Source organism: Gastrolobium bilobum, unplaced genomic scaffold (assembly GCF_033153095.1).
Source record: "Gastrolobium bilobum isolate Gb01-03AN ecotype WA unplaced genomic scaffold, APGP_CSIRO_Gbil_v1 utg21167, whole genome shotgun sequence".
Taxonomy (NCBI): domain Eukaryota; kingdom Viridiplantae; phylum Streptophyta; class Magnoliopsida; order Fabales; family Fabaceae; genus Gastrolobium; species Gastrolobium bilobum.
In genome coordinates, this window is record NW_026898371.1 from 45,630 (window position 1) to 64,803 (window position 19,174).

At 33.7% G+C, this 19,174-nt stretch overlaps 2 protein-coding genes across 7 annotated transcripts; both read left to right on the forward strand.

The window, feature by feature from the left end:
- Positions 1-750: 750 nt before the first annotated feature.
- LOC133315393 (uncharacterized) lies at positions 751-8,890 on the forward strand. 5 transcript variants are annotated; one of them, XM_061517002.1, is made up of 10 exons: positions 751-1,113; positions 1,188-1,280; positions 2,153-2,257; positions 2,337-2,338; positions 2,723-2,840; positions 3,424-3,522; positions 3,626-3,754; positions 6,700-6,879; positions 7,336-7,452; positions 8,560-8,890. In XM_061517002.1, exons 1-10 carry the CDS (start codon positions 847-849, stop codon positions 8,719-8,721), a joined length of 1,272 nt encoding a protein of 423 aa, XP_061372986.1. In that variant the 5' UTR covers positions 751-846; the 3' UTR covers positions 8,722-8,890. The 5 variants fall into 5 exon arrangements, with proteins under 5 accessions (XP_061372986.1, XP_061372984.1, XP_061372985.1 ...); XM_061517000.1 differs by lacking the exon at positions 2,337-2,338 and adding an exon at positions 8,218-8,318 and having other exon boundaries at positions 2,688-2,840; positions 8,560-8,733; XM_061517001.1 differs by lacking the exon at positions 2,337-2,338 and adding an exon at positions 8,218-8,318 and having other exon boundaries at positions 2,688-2,840; positions 8,563-8,692.
- Positions 8,891-11,042: 2,152 nt separating this feature from the next.
- On the forward strand, positions 11,043-18,956 carry LOC133315403 (actin-related protein 2/3 complex subunit 4). Of its 2 annotated transcripts, XM_061517021.1 has the most exons (9): positions 11,043-11,099; positions 11,183-11,299; positions 11,371-11,436; positions 11,525-11,577; positions 12,078-12,105; positions 15,295-15,369; positions 17,329-17,433; positions 18,148-18,237; positions 18,668-18,956. In XM_061517021.1, the coding sequence occupies exons 2-9, from the start codon at positions 11,297-11,299 to the stop codon at positions 18,755-18,757; spliced, it is 510 nt and encodes a 169-aa protein (XP_061373005.1). In that variant the 5' UTR covers positions 11,043-11,099; positions 11,183-11,296; the 3' UTR covers positions 18,758-18,956. The 2 variants fall into 2 exon arrangements, with proteins under 2 accessions (XP_061373005.1, XP_061373004.1); XM_061517020.1 differs by lacking the exon at positions 11,043-11,099 and having other exon boundaries at positions 11,118-11,299.
- The last annotated feature ends 218 nt before the right edge of the window (positions 18,957-19,174 follow it).

The following is a 19,174-nucleotide window of genomic DNA, read 5'->3' on the forward strand; positions in this document are numbered from 1 at the left end:
TTTTCATTATTCTGTTGCATTTATAATTTATTTCATATTTTATTATCTACTAAAAATAAAAATTCCTTGGAACTTGTTGGTTAAAATAAAATAAAAAAGTTACTCTAAAAAATTATTTATCAATATAAAATTCAATGTTTAAATGAGCAGAGTTTGAATTTAAATTATAGTTAAATGCATAAAATAATTTTTTTTATCTAGTTTATAAGCTAAACAAGTATCATCATGTGTTTTTTTTTTTGCGATTTTCTTTAGAATATAAAATAAATATTCTAAAGAAAATAAGTGAGACAAACATACACTAAATCCTTAAATTCAATTCACATTATTAAATGAACTCAATACAAAGAATTACTTATTAGCATAATTTAATCGAGAGGAAAGTTATACTTACAACATTTTTTTTTACAACATTTTACAATCATATCTTAATACCGTTGATTTCCGTCAATCAACGATTATTATTTTCGCAAATTAAACTCATTAATTAATTATTAATCACAATAAATAATAATCGTTGATTAGCAAAAATCAACGGTGTTAAAATATGATTGTAAGATGTAAAAAAAAATTGTAAGTAACTTTCCCCTTTAATCAATTCTAAAATACTAACACAATAATACTTATTAATTTTGTAAAATAGCAACTGATTCACACAGTAACTGAATTTGGGGATTAAATTTTAATGAGAGAATAATTTGAGAGTTGCTAGTTTAGCCATGTGCTAATAATGTCCATGGTTGATGTTCCCAATGCAATGCTTGTGATGCCTGGTGTTGTTTATCTCTCCCATTTGGGAATTCAATTATAGAAACCCTAAGACCTAATTGCTAATCACCGATCAAAATGGTGAAGAAAAAGGTCCCCGATTGGCTCAACAGCTCTCTTTGGTCAGCACCTACATCTCCTCCCTCCTCCTCCGTCGTCTCATCCCCAACCGAAGACCGCTCCGCCGTCATGAGCCCATCTGAACCGCCGCCGCGTCCTCCATCTCCTCCCATCATCCAAGATCCTCCAGAGACTCAGAGGATCGAAGATTCGCGAACCAATGATCACAGCGACGCCGTTTCTACCGCTGATGACATCTCTCGCCAGGCTCAATTATTGGCCGAGGTTAGGGTTCCGCCTCTTTCGTTGATTATTGCGTTTGTGAGTATTGCTTTTTTGTAATGGTTTGGTTGGTTTAGTTATCGAGAAAGGTGATAGATATGCGGGAGTTGCGGAGGCTCGCGTGTCAAGGTGTACCTGACGCTGCTGGGATACGTTCTACTGTGTGGAAGGTAAGGTTTCGTTTCTTCTTCATTCAATTTTTTGTGTTCTAAATTATTGTATTTAATGTCCTATATTTTTTTTTTATTGAAACTGGTTATTTCGTTAAATCCAGCTTAGGTGGTTGTTTCTGCCTTATTTATCTGTTTGTTTTCTGTTAGTGAATGGAATATCACGAGAAATGTTTTTGATGGAGTTGGAGTGGAATGTTCATTATTCCCGCGTTTTGTTTGGTATGGATATGAATGCAACGTTGAGTACTTTAGATTCCTTTGTTTCTAGTGTTAGAATTTATTTTAAAAAGAAAATAGAATGGAAAAGTAATTTATGATTTGTTTAGGAAAAATGGAACGGGGATTCCTTCACTTTTAGGATGGATACTTATTCCTAAAATTGGAGGGATGCCCATTCCCAACTCAAAGAGAAAGGTACCGAGAGAAAAGTGAGAAACCATTCTGAGAGAATGAGTGAAATGAATGTATTAACTACTGTTCCAATGAGGGAACAGAAACATATAGGTGATAAAACAGAAGCACAGCCTAGAAGCTTCTTACAGAACTGAATCTAACTAATCTGAATTCAGTTGTCACAACCTTTAAGCTAGTTTTCTACTTAACTTAATAGAGGGCTAGATTCATTGAACATTACAGTAGACTAACATTCATACATGTGTCTGTATTGACTCTATTACCAACCACCCATCCAAACATGCGAGTGACTTATTCTCATCCCCTTCAAACAAACAGGTCGTATTCCTTTATATGTCTATGTATAGGTCTGGTTTGGGTGATTTTAGTTAGTGCTGAATCTTTTCCTTTATGATGGAAAGAAGGAATTGAAATCAACGAATACTATCACAATTTATGCTTATTGATATCTGCAGCTTTTGCTTGGATATCTTCCACCAGATCGCGGGCTTTGGTCATCTGAATTAACAAAGAAGAGGTCCCAGTACAAACATTTCAAAGAGGATATTCTCATGAATCCTGTAAGTTAGCTGCTTGAGGAGCTCTTGTGCCTTAATGTTATCATCTCAGATAATTTGTTTTTGTTAAATTTTAAACAAGGGGTGTTGTTGTTTTGGGTGGGGGTTGGCCCGAAAGATGCCTTGATTGTGATAAGATCAATAATTGAAAACTTTCAGTGGTTGAACTAAAGCTGCAGAATCAAATTGCATTGTTTTTCACATCATCATACTGATTTCTACATCAAATTATGGCCAGTGGAAGAGAGATAATTCTAAGGAATCTGATGTCACATTAATTTTTGAAGTTGATCTGATTTTACTTGGTTCTTTGTGTGAAATTGATTGGGTCCATGTGTGTCCAATTGCAATCTTTGCTGAATTAGTTGTATTGTAATGTATTTTCTTTTTACGTTATCTATTTGGCTCTCTGAATGTTTCTGTGGGTAGCTAGTCAGAAATCACAAGAAGGATGTACAACTCCACAAGTTGTGATACTGATGATGCCAGATGTGAGAGTAGGGCCTTGCTTTCTAGATCAGAAATCCCTCATGGGGAGCATCCTCTGAGTCTTGGGAAGACCAGCGTATGGAATCAGTTCTTCCAGGTATCATGCAAAGTGCTCTCCTACATATCATTTTGAGAGAAAATCATTAGATACCTTTCAGCTTAAAACTGTATAAAAGTTACACTGCATTTGTTTTTTGTTATATACTTGTATTGTGAAGTGTGTGATTCTGCGTGAATCATGTTGCATACATTCCATCAAACTCGTCTAATGATGCATCAGTCCGTGATGCTTATCATTTCACTTGAATGGGTGACAACTTAAAACATTCTACTTGGAAGCTTTATTTGCCAAAGAAAAGGTGGATTGCTAATACACAATTGTTGTACCTGTAATGATAATTACGCATTATCTACTATGGGATAATTTTCTAAACTTTTAAACACTCTGTGTATGTCGTGATCTAATTGTACCAATAACAGAACATCTTTATGTTACTGGGCATAGCAAATTTGTTACCACATACTACTACCAATGATCTAGCTCCTGTTAATAATTTAATCTCTAATGAACTCTTAGGTTCATTACTGTATCACAACTATATAAATCTCATGCTAATGCACTATAATACTTTGGTATGCAAAGGCTGTTGTGAAGTAGACATTCCACTTTGCATTTTCAGGACACTGAAATCATAGATCAGATTGACCGAGATGTAAAGCGCACACATCCTGACATGCACTTTTTCTCTGGTGATTCTCAATTTGCAAAATCTAATCAGGTTGTTCCTTTATATGTCTTGAAATTTATACAAACTCCAAATTCAAGACTTTTTTTGGCATGAACCTTTTGATTTATTATTAATTTTTTTGGGCCATTTTCAGGGGGCTTTAAAGAACATATTAATTATTTTTGCGAAGTTAAACCCAGGTGTAAGATATGTTCAAGGGATGAATGAGATATTGGCTCCTCTATTTTATGTGTTCAAAAATGACCCTGATGAGGAAAATGCTGTGAGTATATGATATATTCTTGTGATCTTTTAAGTTTCGATCATGTATTCTATCACGGGATTGAATTAAGAAATTCTTGATTCCCTGTCTTTGCACTTGTTTGTAATCAATTACAGTCCCCTTAGTATATTCATTTAAAAGTAATTGTGTTGTGTAAAGACTAATTGATTTAAATATCATATTTTCGTGAATAACTGTTTTCTTTTTAACTTGATTTTGCAAATTCTATTCTAATAGCCGGTCTGGCACATTTTTTTTAAGCTAAAAGCTACTTTTAAGCTATAGTTTAAAAAAAAGAGCTTAAAAAATAAAGGTAAAAACTGATTGATAATTATGTCAAGTTGTTCTTGGGATTATGAAGGAAGGGAGATGAAGTAATTTGTTATTAGGATACATTATTAGGGTAAATCATAAAATTTAGGGAAAAGTTCAAACCCCCCCCCCCCCCCCCCCCCACAATGGTTTCCCTTTGAATCACTTAGCCCCCTATCCATATGCTCTATTTTTTATCACTTACTCCGCTATGGTTTTTTCCATCCAAGTCCTCAACACTTTTAAATTTTTTTATAAATCTATCTATTCTACCTTTTATTTATGTTGCTCCTCAAGTTTTGCAAGGGTTCCTAAATTCTAACAATACAACCAAAATTTTGTTCTTTATCCGGTTTTTGAAAAAAAATTGTGAAGTGCCACATGACATGTGATAAGAACATAAAAAACAGTTGCAATGAGATTTTAACCAAAGTGATTTTTATTAATTTTTACAAAAAACAGCCAAATTCCAATCACTAGAAGCCAAAACTGCAGATTTACTTGATGAATTTATCCCATATATCATTTTGTAGTCAGACAATGGTCAAGCAGAAAGGCTTTTTAGTTTCTTGTCTTGAAAATAATTTTCCGTTTTTAATGTTGAGACCAATTCTTTGTAAAGGTTAAAAGACACCATACTTATTAATCTCGGATAGCGGCGCGTAGCGGCTAACCCTCCAAACTGCTACAACGCTACTGTGCAAAGTGTACCTAAGTGATACACTAAATTGTACTCCACAAATATAAAACTTAAAATATGAAAATGTGACTTAAAAAACAAATTTGAAGGATCTCAAACTCAAACATAAATGATTTCAAACATTAAAATTCAAATCATAAGCAAATTGAAGGAGTAACACAACAAAATAAAGTGGCGAAATTAGTCAAAAGTCAAACTACCACTTAAGTGAAATGTCAAAATCAAAGAACTTAAGAAACTAATCATAATTGAAATCATGAACATCTAAATCTTCATCTTCACTTTCACTTGTATCTAAGTTGTAAATCTCTTCCTTCTACGACGAGAACACTTTTGCAGAAACTACTGTAGCGGTGTAGCAATAGCGCCGCGATTCAGCCGCAATAGCAGCCACTACATCCGCTACACTTCTCCTGACCGTCGCGGTGCAGTCTGTTGCGATCGGCCGCTACACCGCAACGCAACTCCGCTATAGCGCGCTAAAGCGGGGCTATTCACAAGTATGAAAGACACTAAGAGCACTCTGTATTGGGATAGGTTTTGTGCTCACTTTCAGTTATGTGACATTGACCATTGTACCTTGCTTCTTAGATGTCGTCATTATGTGTTAAACACCTCTTACTCTTATTTATATGGTTTAATAATTCAGCACAAAGGGAACTTGTTTTATACTGTATTTAACCTTGCATTGGTATACTCTTTTGGCCTTTGGCATTTGGCTCTTTTTGTAAATTTTATTTTTAATAAAAATCACTTTCGTTAAAATCTTATTCCAACTGTTTTTTATGTTCCTATCACCAGTCATGTGGCACTTCACAAATTTTTTTAGAAACTGGATAATGAAAGAAAATATGATTGTATTGTTAGAAACCCTTACAAAGTTTGAGGAGCAAGATGATATAAAGGGTAGAATAACCTGACTTATCAAATTTTTAACAGTGTTAAGTAAGGACTTTGATGGAAAAAATCATAGGGGAGTAAGTGATAAAAAAACATAGGGTGGGTAAGTGATTCAAAGGGAAACCATAAGGGTTTTTTTGAACTTTTCCCTAAAACTTATAAACAAAAGTTTAGAATAAGGGTAAAATTGGAAAATAAATGTAAGAACTCCAAAAAACTGACATACATCTTAAAACCTCTTTCTAGGAGCTTTTAGCTTTTCCTTTTTTTTTCTTCGTTACAGAAAAAAGCTCTTTGTATGATAAGAGCTTTTGTACAATTATGTTTGGCTAAGCTTCTGCTTATAATGAGAAGAGAAACTAAAAATAACAACTTCCAAACAGGCACTAAGAATTGCTTACCCATGATAAGCCAATCACCTTTCCTTTCTCATTCTGATCAGATGCACCTTGCAAATCTGTCGGCTTTTACCCTTCCTACTTATACATTCTAAAAGGTTTATGTTTCCTCATTGAACTGGGTGATATCTCCCAGTGTATGCTTTAATAGAAGGGCTAGCTGGGCTGGGGGAAGGCCAATCAAATTTCATGCGGGAACAGGAATTGAGACAATAGCATTGCCCTGTACAAAAAATAGAAAATGAAAATATGTGAAATAATTAACTTGACCATGAGAAGTTGATTTTGTTGCCAAGAAATTGCTTAGATTGTGATGATGATGGAGTGATGTAGAATCATATTACTGTCATATTCTATTATATTATTGATTAATCAGAATAATATTTTTGCAGTTACTGCAAATAAGTTATCTGCATTTATTTCCAAAACGACGTCGTTTTGGGATTAAAAAATTAAATAATTATAATTATAAAGACTATAATAACCCTGAAATAAATTAAAATTACAAAAACATCATGATTTTCACCCAAAACGACATCGTATTAGACTTACTGCAGATAACTTATCTACAGTAACTGTAGAAAAAGCGAACCCTTGATTAATTGTGCTCAACAGTTCCCTATTACAATATGCAGGCCTTCGCCGAAGCAGATGCATTCTTTTGTTTTGTTGAGCTATTGAGTGGGTTCCGTGATAACTTTGTTCAACAACTTGACAATAGTGTTGTGGGAATCCGTTCAACTATTACAAGATTGTCCCAGCTTTTGAGAGAACATGATGAAGAGCTGTGGCGTCATCTTGAGGTCACTTCTAAAGTAAGACAGTTTTTAATATATAATCTATCTTCTGATTCTTCTCACAGTTTTCCTTTTAGTTTAAATTTAAAAATAGTAGAGCAGGTTAGCATCTGTGTTAAACTCTCTTAATTCTTGATATTACAGTCAGCTATTAATAATTTGTTTGCACTCTGCAATATCTACTTAATGCACTTGTTTGGCCACTGTCTATTGCTTTGTTAAGTTTATTAAATAAACTGAATAATAAATAAACAAAATTGAGTGGCTCCTTCCTGTTTCATTGTTTTAGGTATATGACCTTCTCTATGTTAAATTTGTTATTTTGGGCATTATTTTTCGCCTGTTTATACTGTTTTGTGTTTCTCTACCAGTTAAGTTACAGACCCTTCTGCATACTTGCCAGTTAATTCAACCATTTATTTGCTTTTGGCTATTGAACAGTTTATACTCATTTTTTCTGGTTCTAAATGTCAGGTTAATCCCCAGTTCTATGCATTTAGGTGGATTACTCTCCTTTTGACTCAGGAATTCAATTTTGCTGACAGTCTTCACATTTGGGACACTCTTTTAGGTGATCCAGAGGGTCCACAGGTACATTGTCTTTCTCTCTTTATTTTTTTGGGTAATTTCCACAGGTACAATTTTGTTCCTATTCACCTTGTACCATACTAGACTGGCGCGAGTTGCATGCATGCGGGCGTACAACACGATATATTATACAGAAATATAAAACAGAAAAAATAAATTAATTAAATCATGAGATAAATATGATTTTCATAATGTTTTAACTCAATTAAGCAAAAATATAAAAAAGGCACAAGTTTTGAAGGGAGTCAAGTAGCAAGGCAAACCAGTTAATAACAAAATTTGGTGTTTTACATGGACTGACTTGTACTTGAATAATAAGTGAGTATGGATACGTACTACAACAACCGTTTAGGAGTTCCCATGCATCATAAGGACTGGCATTTAGCCTTATTGATCCACTGTTACTTTGATGACAATAACAAGAGGTGATATTGGATTTGAAGTTGTGAAGTTACTTTTAGATAGAAAATATATAATTACTTTTGGGAAAAATAAGGGAAAGGGTTTGGCTTTACATGAGTAAAGTGCAAGTTAGCAACCAACTCATTAACGAGAAAATCAAGTCAGTTTTATCAACTATATTTTTTACTATCATGTTGCTTATAGAGTTCAGTTGTTGGTTTTTTTTTATCGTAGGGATCCACTTTAAACTTTATAATTTTATTAATTTTTTAGTTTCCCAACTGGTTTATGCTCCGGACTACATCCAGTTCGAGCATTTGTCGGATCCTATTAAAGGGGACAGTTCTCCCAAATCTTTTTTTCCAGGGCTCGAACTCGAAAACTCTGGTTACCACTTTAAAGTGCACTATATCCACTGTAGAGGATCTGAATCATAAGGGAAAGATGATGATTCATCATGGCAGATGGTTAGTTATATTAATAGAACATTAGATCATGTCGAAGTTCATCCATTTTACTTTGTGCTTGAGAGTGTTAAAAGTCGCTTGCTTTTGGTGACTGTTGCTTGCTACTTTAAATTACTGTTGTTTCTCAAACTCTATTAGAACTGAGAATGGTAGATCAGGAGGTTAAAGAACTTGGGTATTCTGTTTACAGTTCTTTTATAAAGTGGAAATATAGGAAAACTAACACGATTCTACTCTGTAGGAGACTCTTCTCCGGGTATGCTGTGCAATGCTAATCCTCATTCGCAAGCGCCTCCTAGCGGGTGATTTCACTTCTAATCTCAAGTTGCTGCAAAATTATCCCACCACAAACATTAGTCATTTGCTCTACGTTGCCAATAAGTTTCGTGTACAGTCTGTCTAATGGTTCTCGTCCCTCTTTTTTTTTTGCATTTTGCTTTCGCATCTCTAATTTAGTGTTTGAAGTTCAATGCTTGTAGATGACTCTAAATGTCAGGCTCAGAGCAGCAACTATTTATTATTTATTTATTTAACACTTATTTTTATACTTTTTTTTTTAGGGTTTTTTTCAATGTGAGCTTGGTGAAATATGCCTATATTCGCTTCTGTCTACTCTTCAACTGAGACATTAGATAAAATTATGACATGAAATTAAAGAAAAAATGCGTTATATAAAAGTTTTAATCGTGCAAGTAACGATAGTATTGTAAAATTGTGCCACCATTTCAAATGTTAAGTCTGACATTAGTACTTCTGTAAAATGAAGACACTCTGATAGTGCAAAAATTGAAAAGCATAATGCATCCTTCAGTTTTGTATAAGTTCGATCATCCTGCTGCCGAGACTTTTAGGTTGCTCTGTTTTATACGATGGAAACAAAGGATTCAAAATCTGTAAGATCTAGTGAAGTTCTTACTTGATGTTGTAGCGGGATTGAATTCCTGTAATAAAATGCTACAACGCGTTAAGTATTTCTGTATTCAGAATTTTTATATCATTAATCTATTGTTCTTTCTACTTGTGGGTTTAACTTTCATCAGGTCATGTGTGAATAAAAAAGTATAATTTTTTTGGGAGAGATTATATTTATAATATCTTTTCTCATACAAAGTTAGAGGGTGATTATATTTACTAACATTTTAATTTTACTATTCTTACAACATATTTGATTATTGTTGGACAATTTAAAATTAATAATAATTATTTTTTTTCCTCTTTTTCAATTGTTAATTTCAAATTGATCCAATGATAAGTAAATAAGTAGTAAAAGACTAAAAGTGACAAGATTAAAATGGTGATAAACATAACATTCTCCACAAAATTAATGTTTACAAAATGACAATGACATTAAGTGAGAATTTTCTTCTAAATTTTTTAAGTAATATATATATAGTTTTAGAGCTCGACTTATATATATATTACCTAAAAAATTTATATATATAGTTTTAGAGCTCGACCCGATACCGAATGGGTGCAGCTCAGTTGGTAATTTGGCGCTGAGTTAGTGGGGTTGGACATGTGTTCGATTCCTGCTGAATGCATTCTTGGGGAGGGGGCTGAACCTTTAGCCATCACTGCTCCCCCGCACTCCGAATTAGTCCCATAGCCGGCTCAAAGAGTCGAAGCTCATGGGGATACCGGAGGGAGCCAACTCGCCTCAAAGAGGTAATTAGAGTTGAGTAACTCCAAAAAAGAGCTCGACCCGATTATTATTGGAGTTGATTACGTGGTGCATTCTTTTTTTTCAAGGATAATAGTTCATAATTTTTACACGTGACATTATTGGCAAGACATGACTTGTGCTTTAATTATCCAAAAATAAAATAACTTGTGTTTTATATGGAGTATTAATATAAAAGAAACTATCTTATAAGAATTAGATGAGCAACTCTGATTATTAGATCATATATTTGTAATCATGGTTAAAATTTATAATTACGTAAATCTTTCAAAGTGATGATTTTGGCTGTGGAGTTAATTTGATGAATATATAGCAAGTAACATCTTCGGAATATATAATATAACGTTAAATTAATAAATATAATTATAAAAGGTATCTATGAAATCACTGAAAAAAAAAACTTGTGTATAAATCTCGATTTATCAACGTGATTTTACGTTTTTACGATTTTTTTTCATCAAAATGATTTTATTAATATTCCAAATATTTTTATGATTTTTTACAATTTTTTTACCTTATAATTTTACGTTTTATGATTTTTAATCCCCTTCTGATTTTACTTAAGATCTCGATTTTAACAGCAACGAGCCATCATTTGTGTCATAATAATTTCACGTTGTAAAATCTGTTGATATTTCGGAGTTTATAGGAAACTGTAAATTATTTTTATCTTTATTATAAAAAATAAAAGAGTAAATTTTTATTTTGGTCATGAAAAGATATATTAAATATCACATTGATTATTTTATTCATAGACATTGTCAAATAGGCCAATAAGAATGAGTTAATAGTGAATAACTTGGGTAATTTACATCTGCTCATAACTTCAAACATGTCTATTAAAATCTAATTTGATAACATAAATTGAAATTATTATAACTTTAGCAGTGTAAGCTCATAACACTTGTATCAATTAAAAAACACATTTTCTCTAAAATAAAATTCTTATTTTGATTCATCTTCCAAAAAAAATAAAATAAAAATCTCATTTTAATTATTTTTTTGGGGATTCTTGATAATTTAATTGAAGCAAACAGTAAGAACTAATGTAGTAGTAGCAGTTGAAAATTCAGAAATCCTTTTTGAGCATTAATTTGAAGGTTAGTGGTGATACTTTTCGGATCCCCAAGATCGGAAGGAGTAGACTTGCTTTAACCGCTTTTTCTTTCTTTCTTTATTTCAGTCATTCACTTAATCCTCGCTTGCAATCTACGACTACGACAACTTTTCGATCACTGATTTCGAAGCGAAGCGTTTATTTTTTTTTATTTTTTTTTCAGATTCAGACCTAAACTCTATGGTAATGAATCCCTCTTAGTCTTAACGCAGTTCAATTCTTCACCATTCAATTTTCTAATCAAAGTTTTTCAGGCCAACACATTACGGTTATACTTGACCTGCATTCGGAACACACTCGAAGCCGCAATGTGCCTCCAGGTAGTTTTTGTTACTCTTTAACATGAATTTCAATTTTGTTTGTTTTATTTTGGATCCAATTATGTATGCTCTTCGCGATGCTTAACAGAACTTCCCTTGTCAAGAAGTTGAAAGGCATAACAAGCCTGAGGTTGAACTCAAGTATGCTCTCTCTCTCACTCACTCCTTATTATGTACATTTAATTCATAGAAAACTGAAAAAAATTAAAAAATTAAAATCTTAACATTTATGAAATTTTATGTTTGAAATAAGCTAAAGGTTGATGCAAATCCTACTTATACCACCCAACGGTGGTGTGTAGCTCACTTGGCAAGTCCGAGTAGAGTGAGGAGAGAACCTGGATTTGATTTCCGCTAAATAAAAATTTTGAGAGAGGCTATAAGCTTTAACTGTGATTAAGTCCCGATTCGGGATTAGTCTTATAGCGGGCTCAAAAAGTTGAAGTTTGTGGAGATATCCATGAGGCCAACTCGCCTCAAAAAGGTAATTAGGTTCGGTTTAAAAAAAACAAAATCCTACTTAGACCTTTTTTACTACTCCACATTCAAAATAGGGTCGCACTCCCTTGCAAATTCATGATGTTCTTCTTATAATAATTATTTCTGTATCGAGGTTGTAAATTTCGTTGGTTTATGTGCAGGACCAGCCCTGAACTCCTGCTCAATCCCGTAAGATCCATCTTATTATATATCACTATAAGAGTAGTTTCTACTTAAAATTTCCCTAGTTTCTTTCCTATTCATGCTAACCGGTGATTATATGTAAGAAAAGCAAACATGTGCTATATACCTTGCTTTTGCAAGAGGCTAATTACATGAATTGAATATGTGACTTTCGAGTCACATAGTGACAACGCTAACCATTCTATGATTCAAGATTATGTAGCTCTAAATTTGTTACGGGACTGGGGTTGTGTTTATGGCTTTCCTCTGGTGTGGACTGCTCAGGCCTATTTCAAGGGAGTTGTTATTTTTTATATACAGAGACTGAGCAGCTTTGATGCATTATTGAGTCTTTTTTTGTTTTCCTTGTTGCTTTTGGTTTTTTCTTTTGTGGAGGACAAGTATCCTTCATCTAATTTTGTTTTCCCTCTTTTCTCTCTAATATTATTTTTCAAATAACAAATTACATAACACTAAAATCAGGCCATTGTGAAATTTTTTTACTTGGCTTTGTTGCTCCATTTTCGTTTTCTAGCTTCCATGCACTCATGCAGCAAGTTCCTGAATGTGTATCATATTGGTTGGTGAATTGCTAAAATTCTAATTGATCTTTCATTTTCTTGTCCTTAGCCTTGGAATAGTGGTTAGGTTGCTCCTTTGTGACCATAAGGTTTTCGGTTCGAGTCTGACAAACAATCCCTTTGCAAAAATACAAAGGTAAGGCTACATACAATCCATCCTCACCCCTACCCTTGCAAAGTTGGGGAGCTTTGTGCACTGAGTGTTTTCCCTTTCATTTCCTTGTCTTTCTTAGTACTTTATAAGCTTGATGAAAATGAAATGTCTGGGTGCAAGACATTCTGAGTGGCAACTGGTTAATAGAAGCTTTGGCGGTAGGCTAAGGTTCCAGAGGTGAGACAAGGCCAAGAAAGCAAATGATTATTTTCATTTCAGTCTTTTATGTTAAGAATGAGACTGATGTTCTACTTCTGTTTCTTCAGACCTTCATTCTTCAAAGTTCAAACCCAGTAGTATTAAGGATTCTGGAGTCTGGCTTTTCTATAATTTGGGATACTTCACTACCAAACTTTGGTTTGATAACCTTGTTCATACCCATGGTGTTTATTGACTCTGTTCATTCCTTTCGGTCATTTTCTTGGAATTATGAGGCCCTTTCAAAGGCCAAGGCTCAGAGCTTATGTTTGGGAAGTGTTGCACAATCAAGTTGTTGAGAATAGCTTTTGACGGATTAGAAGGCCACATAAAATGTCCTTTCTTTATATCTTTTTGAAATGCATCAGTAGCTTGGAGATGCATAACTATCTGTTTCTGCAGAGGTTAATGGCTTGGAAATTGTGGTGCAGATAGCTTGCCTTAGTTGGAAAGAGTGGATTTGTGCTTCAACAATTGAGTTGGTGTTATGATGACTAGTTTTACATATTCCAATTGGAAGGAAAGTGATAGGATCTTCAATTCAAACAGAAAATAAAAGGAACACAGAGCAATTCCTGGATAAACCAGATTTTATATATTTAAAGTATAAAGGAAGATTACAGAAGTACAAAAATGGCAAGAAATTAAGAAGGTAAATGGCAGAAAGAAATTACAGAAAATGGATACAATTTGAGAGGCACCCTTCTCTCCCAAGTTCTTAGCAAATCCCAACTTTCCCAGATGATGAGACCCTTCCATGCTGTCTCTACTTATCCTCCATTCTTTGCGTCACATTCCAAATCCCTAACTGAATCTGTTGAGCCTTCTTTCTGGAATATTCTTGGCTACCTGCTGTCTCAGCATCATTTTCCAACCCCGTATATTTCTTACGTGAACGAATCTTAAGGGTTGAGCCCGTAATACATAACCGTAACAAATTAACAAAGTTTATCGGCACTGTGTTATGCTCTCTAAACGCTCTTTTTTTGTTTTTGGATTGAGAGGAATGTTGCACTCATAGACACACCGTACACCCCCACATTTTCCTTGTGATGGAGGCTTCATGGAATTTTATAATGCTTGCTTATGAAGACATTGCAATTTGCTCTCAAAGCATCTATCATCTGAAAGGAAAAAAAAGAACAATATGAGACTTATTTCAAAACTGGGATACGAAAAAAAAAATGCAAGAAAACAATACTTCTACCAATAGGAACTAAATAGATGTGTTTTTGTGTTCTTGATATCTTTGTATTTAATTGTGGAATACTGGAATGGGCCCACATGAGTCTTGAAATTCCTCAACCATGCCTTCAGCAGGGACAATTGACAACAGAGAGAGAGAGAGAGAGAGAGAGAGAGAGAGAGAGAGAGAGAGAGAGAAGGGGTTGGGGGGAGGGGAATGTGCAAGAAACGAAGATATCACCAGAAAGAAAAGTCAGGGTGCAAATCCTGCTAAAAATTAAAATGTGTTTTAGTTTTTTCTTTTGGGATAGAAGATATTATTAGAATGCAAAGACAGGATGTACATCTTGGGGGGAGGGGGGTGGATAAGAAATCCTGTTTTAGAAGAGAGAGAGAGATGAAAACAAAAGCAGAAGTGGTCATAAAATTTACCAAAGCTTTCTAATCCCTTGAAACAGGTGTGTGAACAGATAAACATCCCTTAAATTTGGCATTCCTCCCCATTCAAAAACAACGGAGAACTGCATATGCAACACACTATCATAAAGTCAGTCTCCTTATCTTTTCCAAAACCTTTGAAACATATCATGAGAAACTGCTCCTAGACAAAAGGACACATCGAGTGTTCCCCTAATATCTCAAACAGGTCATTCAATACTTTTACTTTACAATGCAAGAATAAGTGAACTGTTTCTGAATAGTTGAAAATAGATAGTTTAGATGTAAGCAAGATTTAAGAGAGCCCATACAATTATTTATAGTAAAAATTTCTGTCCAGCTTCCCATTGCGCACAGTGAGATTAATATTTTATGGATAATGGACAATACAGGAAGTAAAATTACTAAGCACAAGCAGGCTAAGATCTGGTGACAGAGGCTGATGCCTTTCTATCATATTCTTTCATGTTAAATGGATTAGAGGAAAATACCGTGGCTAGTATTGATGTTCAAAGCATTTTATAGAGTTTCAAAGATTAAGTTTCTTTTATACTACCTTGCTAAATGATTTATACTTCAAAGCAATTATTATTTTTGCATCAATGCTTCATAGGAAAATGTGTGCAATTGTTGTTACAGGTTTTGATATGCCGAAATGAGGCTGAAAAATGCTTAATAGAAACATCTATTAATTCATTGCGGATAAGTCTTAAGGTAACTTTTTTCTTCTTTTGTGAAACTTTTCTTATAATGTTTTGTTTAGATGTTCTAAAATTGAGTTTCTGCAATAGGATGACTAGTTCCCTGAGTTATGGGCTACTAAATTGGTAGTGTTTCTTTAAGATATGAACCCTCCATTCAGGCTCAGGATATTTTTCACCAATTTATGATTTTTCTTTACACATTCTATTTTTTTATTGTAGGTTTCCTTTTTATAGTTTCTGTTGTCGTACTACATGTTAATAATTTATAAGTTTTGTTGGTAAAAGTTAGTATAAAGTATATGCCTGATTGTGGATCTCTACGTAAAACTCCAGATTGTGGTAATGTACTGTCTGTACCTTTCGCAAGTATTGAAATATGTTAATGCACTCAGTTAACTTCCCCGAGAATGGATAGGTAGACTAGAGATGGTGAGTAGAGTGTAGCAAAAATAAGAGAAAAAAATAGTTGCACAGTGCTTAGATGGACAACCGATCAGGTGGTTGAATGGAACTGAGATGCAGGCACTTGGACAATTGTGCATGTAAACTTTATGCAACTGGCACCAGTCCAAAAATATGCTAAAGAAATTTCAATATTATACCTTTACTTTTTGGGTTAGGACTGATAATCTTCGAAATTTCAATATGCAAGGCCAATATATGATGAGCAATTCAAATGAATGTTATAGGGTTTTGCTAGAGTAAGTTGTCTATATTCTATTAAAAAGTTAGATTGAACCTTTTTTTATCACTTTAGAATTATAAATTTACTGAATAGAGTCATCATCATCAACATTATTATTATTATTTTTAGAGTTGTCATCTTTCCTTTGATAATATTTGATAGGAGCTGGGTGTCATTTCTTAGGCATCATTTAGTTAGATATATGTGTTATGTAAGATCCATTTTCAGAAGTCCTAGTGACAGTAATAGGTGTAAGTCTATGAAATTTCTTCTTTGGTTAAATAAATTCAGATTTGAGCATTTAGATGATAAGAATGTTAAATGTTCATCAATTGGATTGTTCATTTAAATAGAAAGTGGAGCAGTGAATGGTTCAATGATCATGCTGGGGTTGAATTGTGGTCTAATCAGAGTTTTTAATATAGCGATAGGTTATTTTACCTACTTTTTTTTTCATGCTACCTTACCTACCACTCTTAACATCATTTACATGAGAATCTCAATTAACCTTTATCATTTATCTCTCCTCTTGAGATTCTGATTTAATGGTGTTTGAAAGTTGTAGGTATGAAAAAAATGTAGGTAGAATAATTTATCCTTTTAATATAATATTTTTATTGAATATGTGTAATTTCTTTTGTAAAGAACCTTGGGATACACTACCCCAAAAGCTAGCTCAAAGGGTGGGAGTGCTCAAGGTCTTATAAACTCCACATTAGTTGCACATACAACCAATGTGGTACTATATATCTCAACACGCCCCCTCACACGAGAGCTCATTGGGCTTGAAGAGTGGACAATGCAACAGGCCCAGCCTACCTGTGCTAAGAAACGCCACAAGAGAAAGTGGGGGGCGGTGAGGCTCTGATACCATGTAAAGAACCTTGGGATACACCACCCCAAAAGCTAACTCAAAGGGTGGGAGTGCTCAAGGTCTTATAAACTCCACATTAGTTGCACATACAACCAATGTGGGACTATATATCTCAACACTTTTGATATTGAGATAATACATTCATCCTGTGGAGATAAGCTTTCTTGCATTCTCTACTTAAGCCAGAGCACTCGAATATATGCAAAGTAGCTTTAAATTGGCAACATATATTTTAATTTGACCTCAATTTATTGATGGTTATAAATTGTTTTAAAATTTAATTTTATTAGCAGATTAGCAAATTAATCTCTGAATGAGAATATGTTTCCAAGCATCAGATTCATATAGGAAATGTACCAATATTCATTATAATTTGTCCGTAATTCCTTATTTTGTTTCATCTTGTGCAGGTGAAGCAGGCTGATGAACTTGAAAACATACTGACCAAGAAATTTCTTAGATTTTTGTCAATGAGAGCTGAGGCTTTCCAAGTACTGAGGAGAAAGCCTGTGCAGGTTTATATCTCTTATTAGCCAATCAAACTAGTTTTTTTTTTCCCTTAAAAAAAAACATCGGCAACAGTGTCTGGTGATAATTTTTCTGATCAAATAATGTAATTTTTAGTTATTGATAGTGGACATCCATTGAGGATAGGTAGAAAGGCTGCAGGAAAGAGGGGTAAATTTATGTAAACATTCATTGAATGTTTTGACTATAAAAATCTTTGTTGATTCATAGATATTTGTGTATTGCGTTTTCCCAAGGTTGTGCTTGGTTGATGCCTTATCATTATTACAAAGGGTAGACAAAAGCATAGAACATGCACTCAATACTCTTGCTGTTCATTTCCTAAGCAGTGCTTGGTTGAAGAGGAGAAATAAAATTTTCTTCACACACAATTCACTTGACAGGTGACAAAATGGGGACTTGCAAATAATTCTAGCATTTTATTTTTTTACCTTTCTACTCTGGCGGTCATTGTGTACAGAATATACTGCATGGTGTTTATTATAATTGATTTTTTAAATTAAGTATGCTGAATTATTTGCTTTCCAAACAATGTCTTGATCCTCATGTGGGACAATTATTACTGAAAGTCACAGCAATGCAGATGCAGTTTATTTTGAGCATGCTGTTAATAAATTTTGAATTTTTTTTCCATTCAATTGGTAGAAGACAAATTTCTTAATGACCATTAATGCCATATTTTTTGTTGCTTCTTTTGGCAGGGATATGACATCAGCTTCCTTATAACAAATTACCACTGTGAGGAGATGCAGAAGCAGAAACTCATAGATTTTATAGTGCAATTTATGGAGGCAAGAACTTTGTTGACCCTACAACTTGGATTTGCATTTAATTTCATGGCTTATAGTTTAATCTAAATTAGTGGTATTGTATCATGTAAAAGGGGGCGAACTGGAACAGTGGTAAAACTGTTCTTTCATGACTGAAAGATCATGAGTTCGAATCCAGGAAATAGCCTCTTTGCAATTATGCAAGAGTAAGGCTGCGTACAAGGATTTCCTCCACCCCACACTCGCTAGTCGGGTTTAACGGGGAGTGGTTTTTTAGTGGTATTGTATCATGTGATTATCAAAACTCTGAAATGTCATTTACCTGGATGCTATAAATTGTGTAGTAATTATTAGGACTTCTACTATTTATAAAACATTATATCACAATGGGGTGGCTTTCAAAATTGTTGGCAGTTTAGTAGTATAGTTAGTAATGGCTTTCAAATTTCAGGATATTGATAAAGAGATAAGCGAGCTCAAAATGTCGGTGAACACACGGGGGAGGCTCGTGGCTACAGAATTTTTGAAGCAGTTTATCTGATGCTTTAGATAGAACTACCAAATCTGTGTAAATTGTATTAATGCAGATCTAGTCCCACCTTACTTCTCAAGTGCTTGGCCCCTTGAGCCAATGGTTTGTGTTTTTATTAATTTTAACAGCAGTTTAGAATAATTTTTGTAGAGTTTACTACAGTATATGAAGAAAAATGCGACAAACATGTATGTCACGCGGAGAAAATGAAGCTTATATAAAAGCTAGCACATTTCTTATGGTTCCTCGCTTTAATAAAAATTGTTGAAAAAAACAGCCATTAAGTTCTTTTTTTTGATAAAATATATTCTTATCACGAAAATATTCAGTATCCGTATCGAATATGATATATATATATATATATATATATATATATATATATATATATATATATATAGGGTTTTATAAGAGTTATGTTGTAGGAAA

What these genes read in the sequence shown, in the direction of transcription:
- LOC133315403 (XM_061517021.1), top strand. An exon ending in AAGCCGCAATGTGCCTCCAG is followed by an intron (nt 11,437 to 11,524) that starts GTAGTTTTTGTT and finishes GATGCTTAACAG; the next exon opens with AACTTCCCTTGTCAAGAAGT. An exon ending in TGAGGAGAAAGCCTGTGCAG is followed by an intron (nt 17,434 to 18,147) that starts GTTTATATCTCT and finishes TTCTTTTGGCAG; the next exon opens with GGATATGACATCAGCTTCCT.
- LOC133315393 (XM_061516998.1), top strand. Translation starts at nt 847, where the DNA reads ATGGTGAAGAAAAAGGTCCCCGATTGGCTCAACAGCTCTCTTTGGTCA. An exon ending in ACCCTGATGAGGAAAATGCT is followed by an intron (nt 3,755 to 6,699) that starts GTGAGTATATGA and finishes TACAATATGCAG; the next exon opens with GCCTTCGCCGAAGCAGATGC. An exon ending in ATCTTGAGGTCACTTCTAAA is followed by an intron (nt 6,880 to 7,335) that starts GTAAGACAGTTT and finishes TCTAAATGTCAG; the next exon opens with GTTAATCCCCAGTTCTATGC.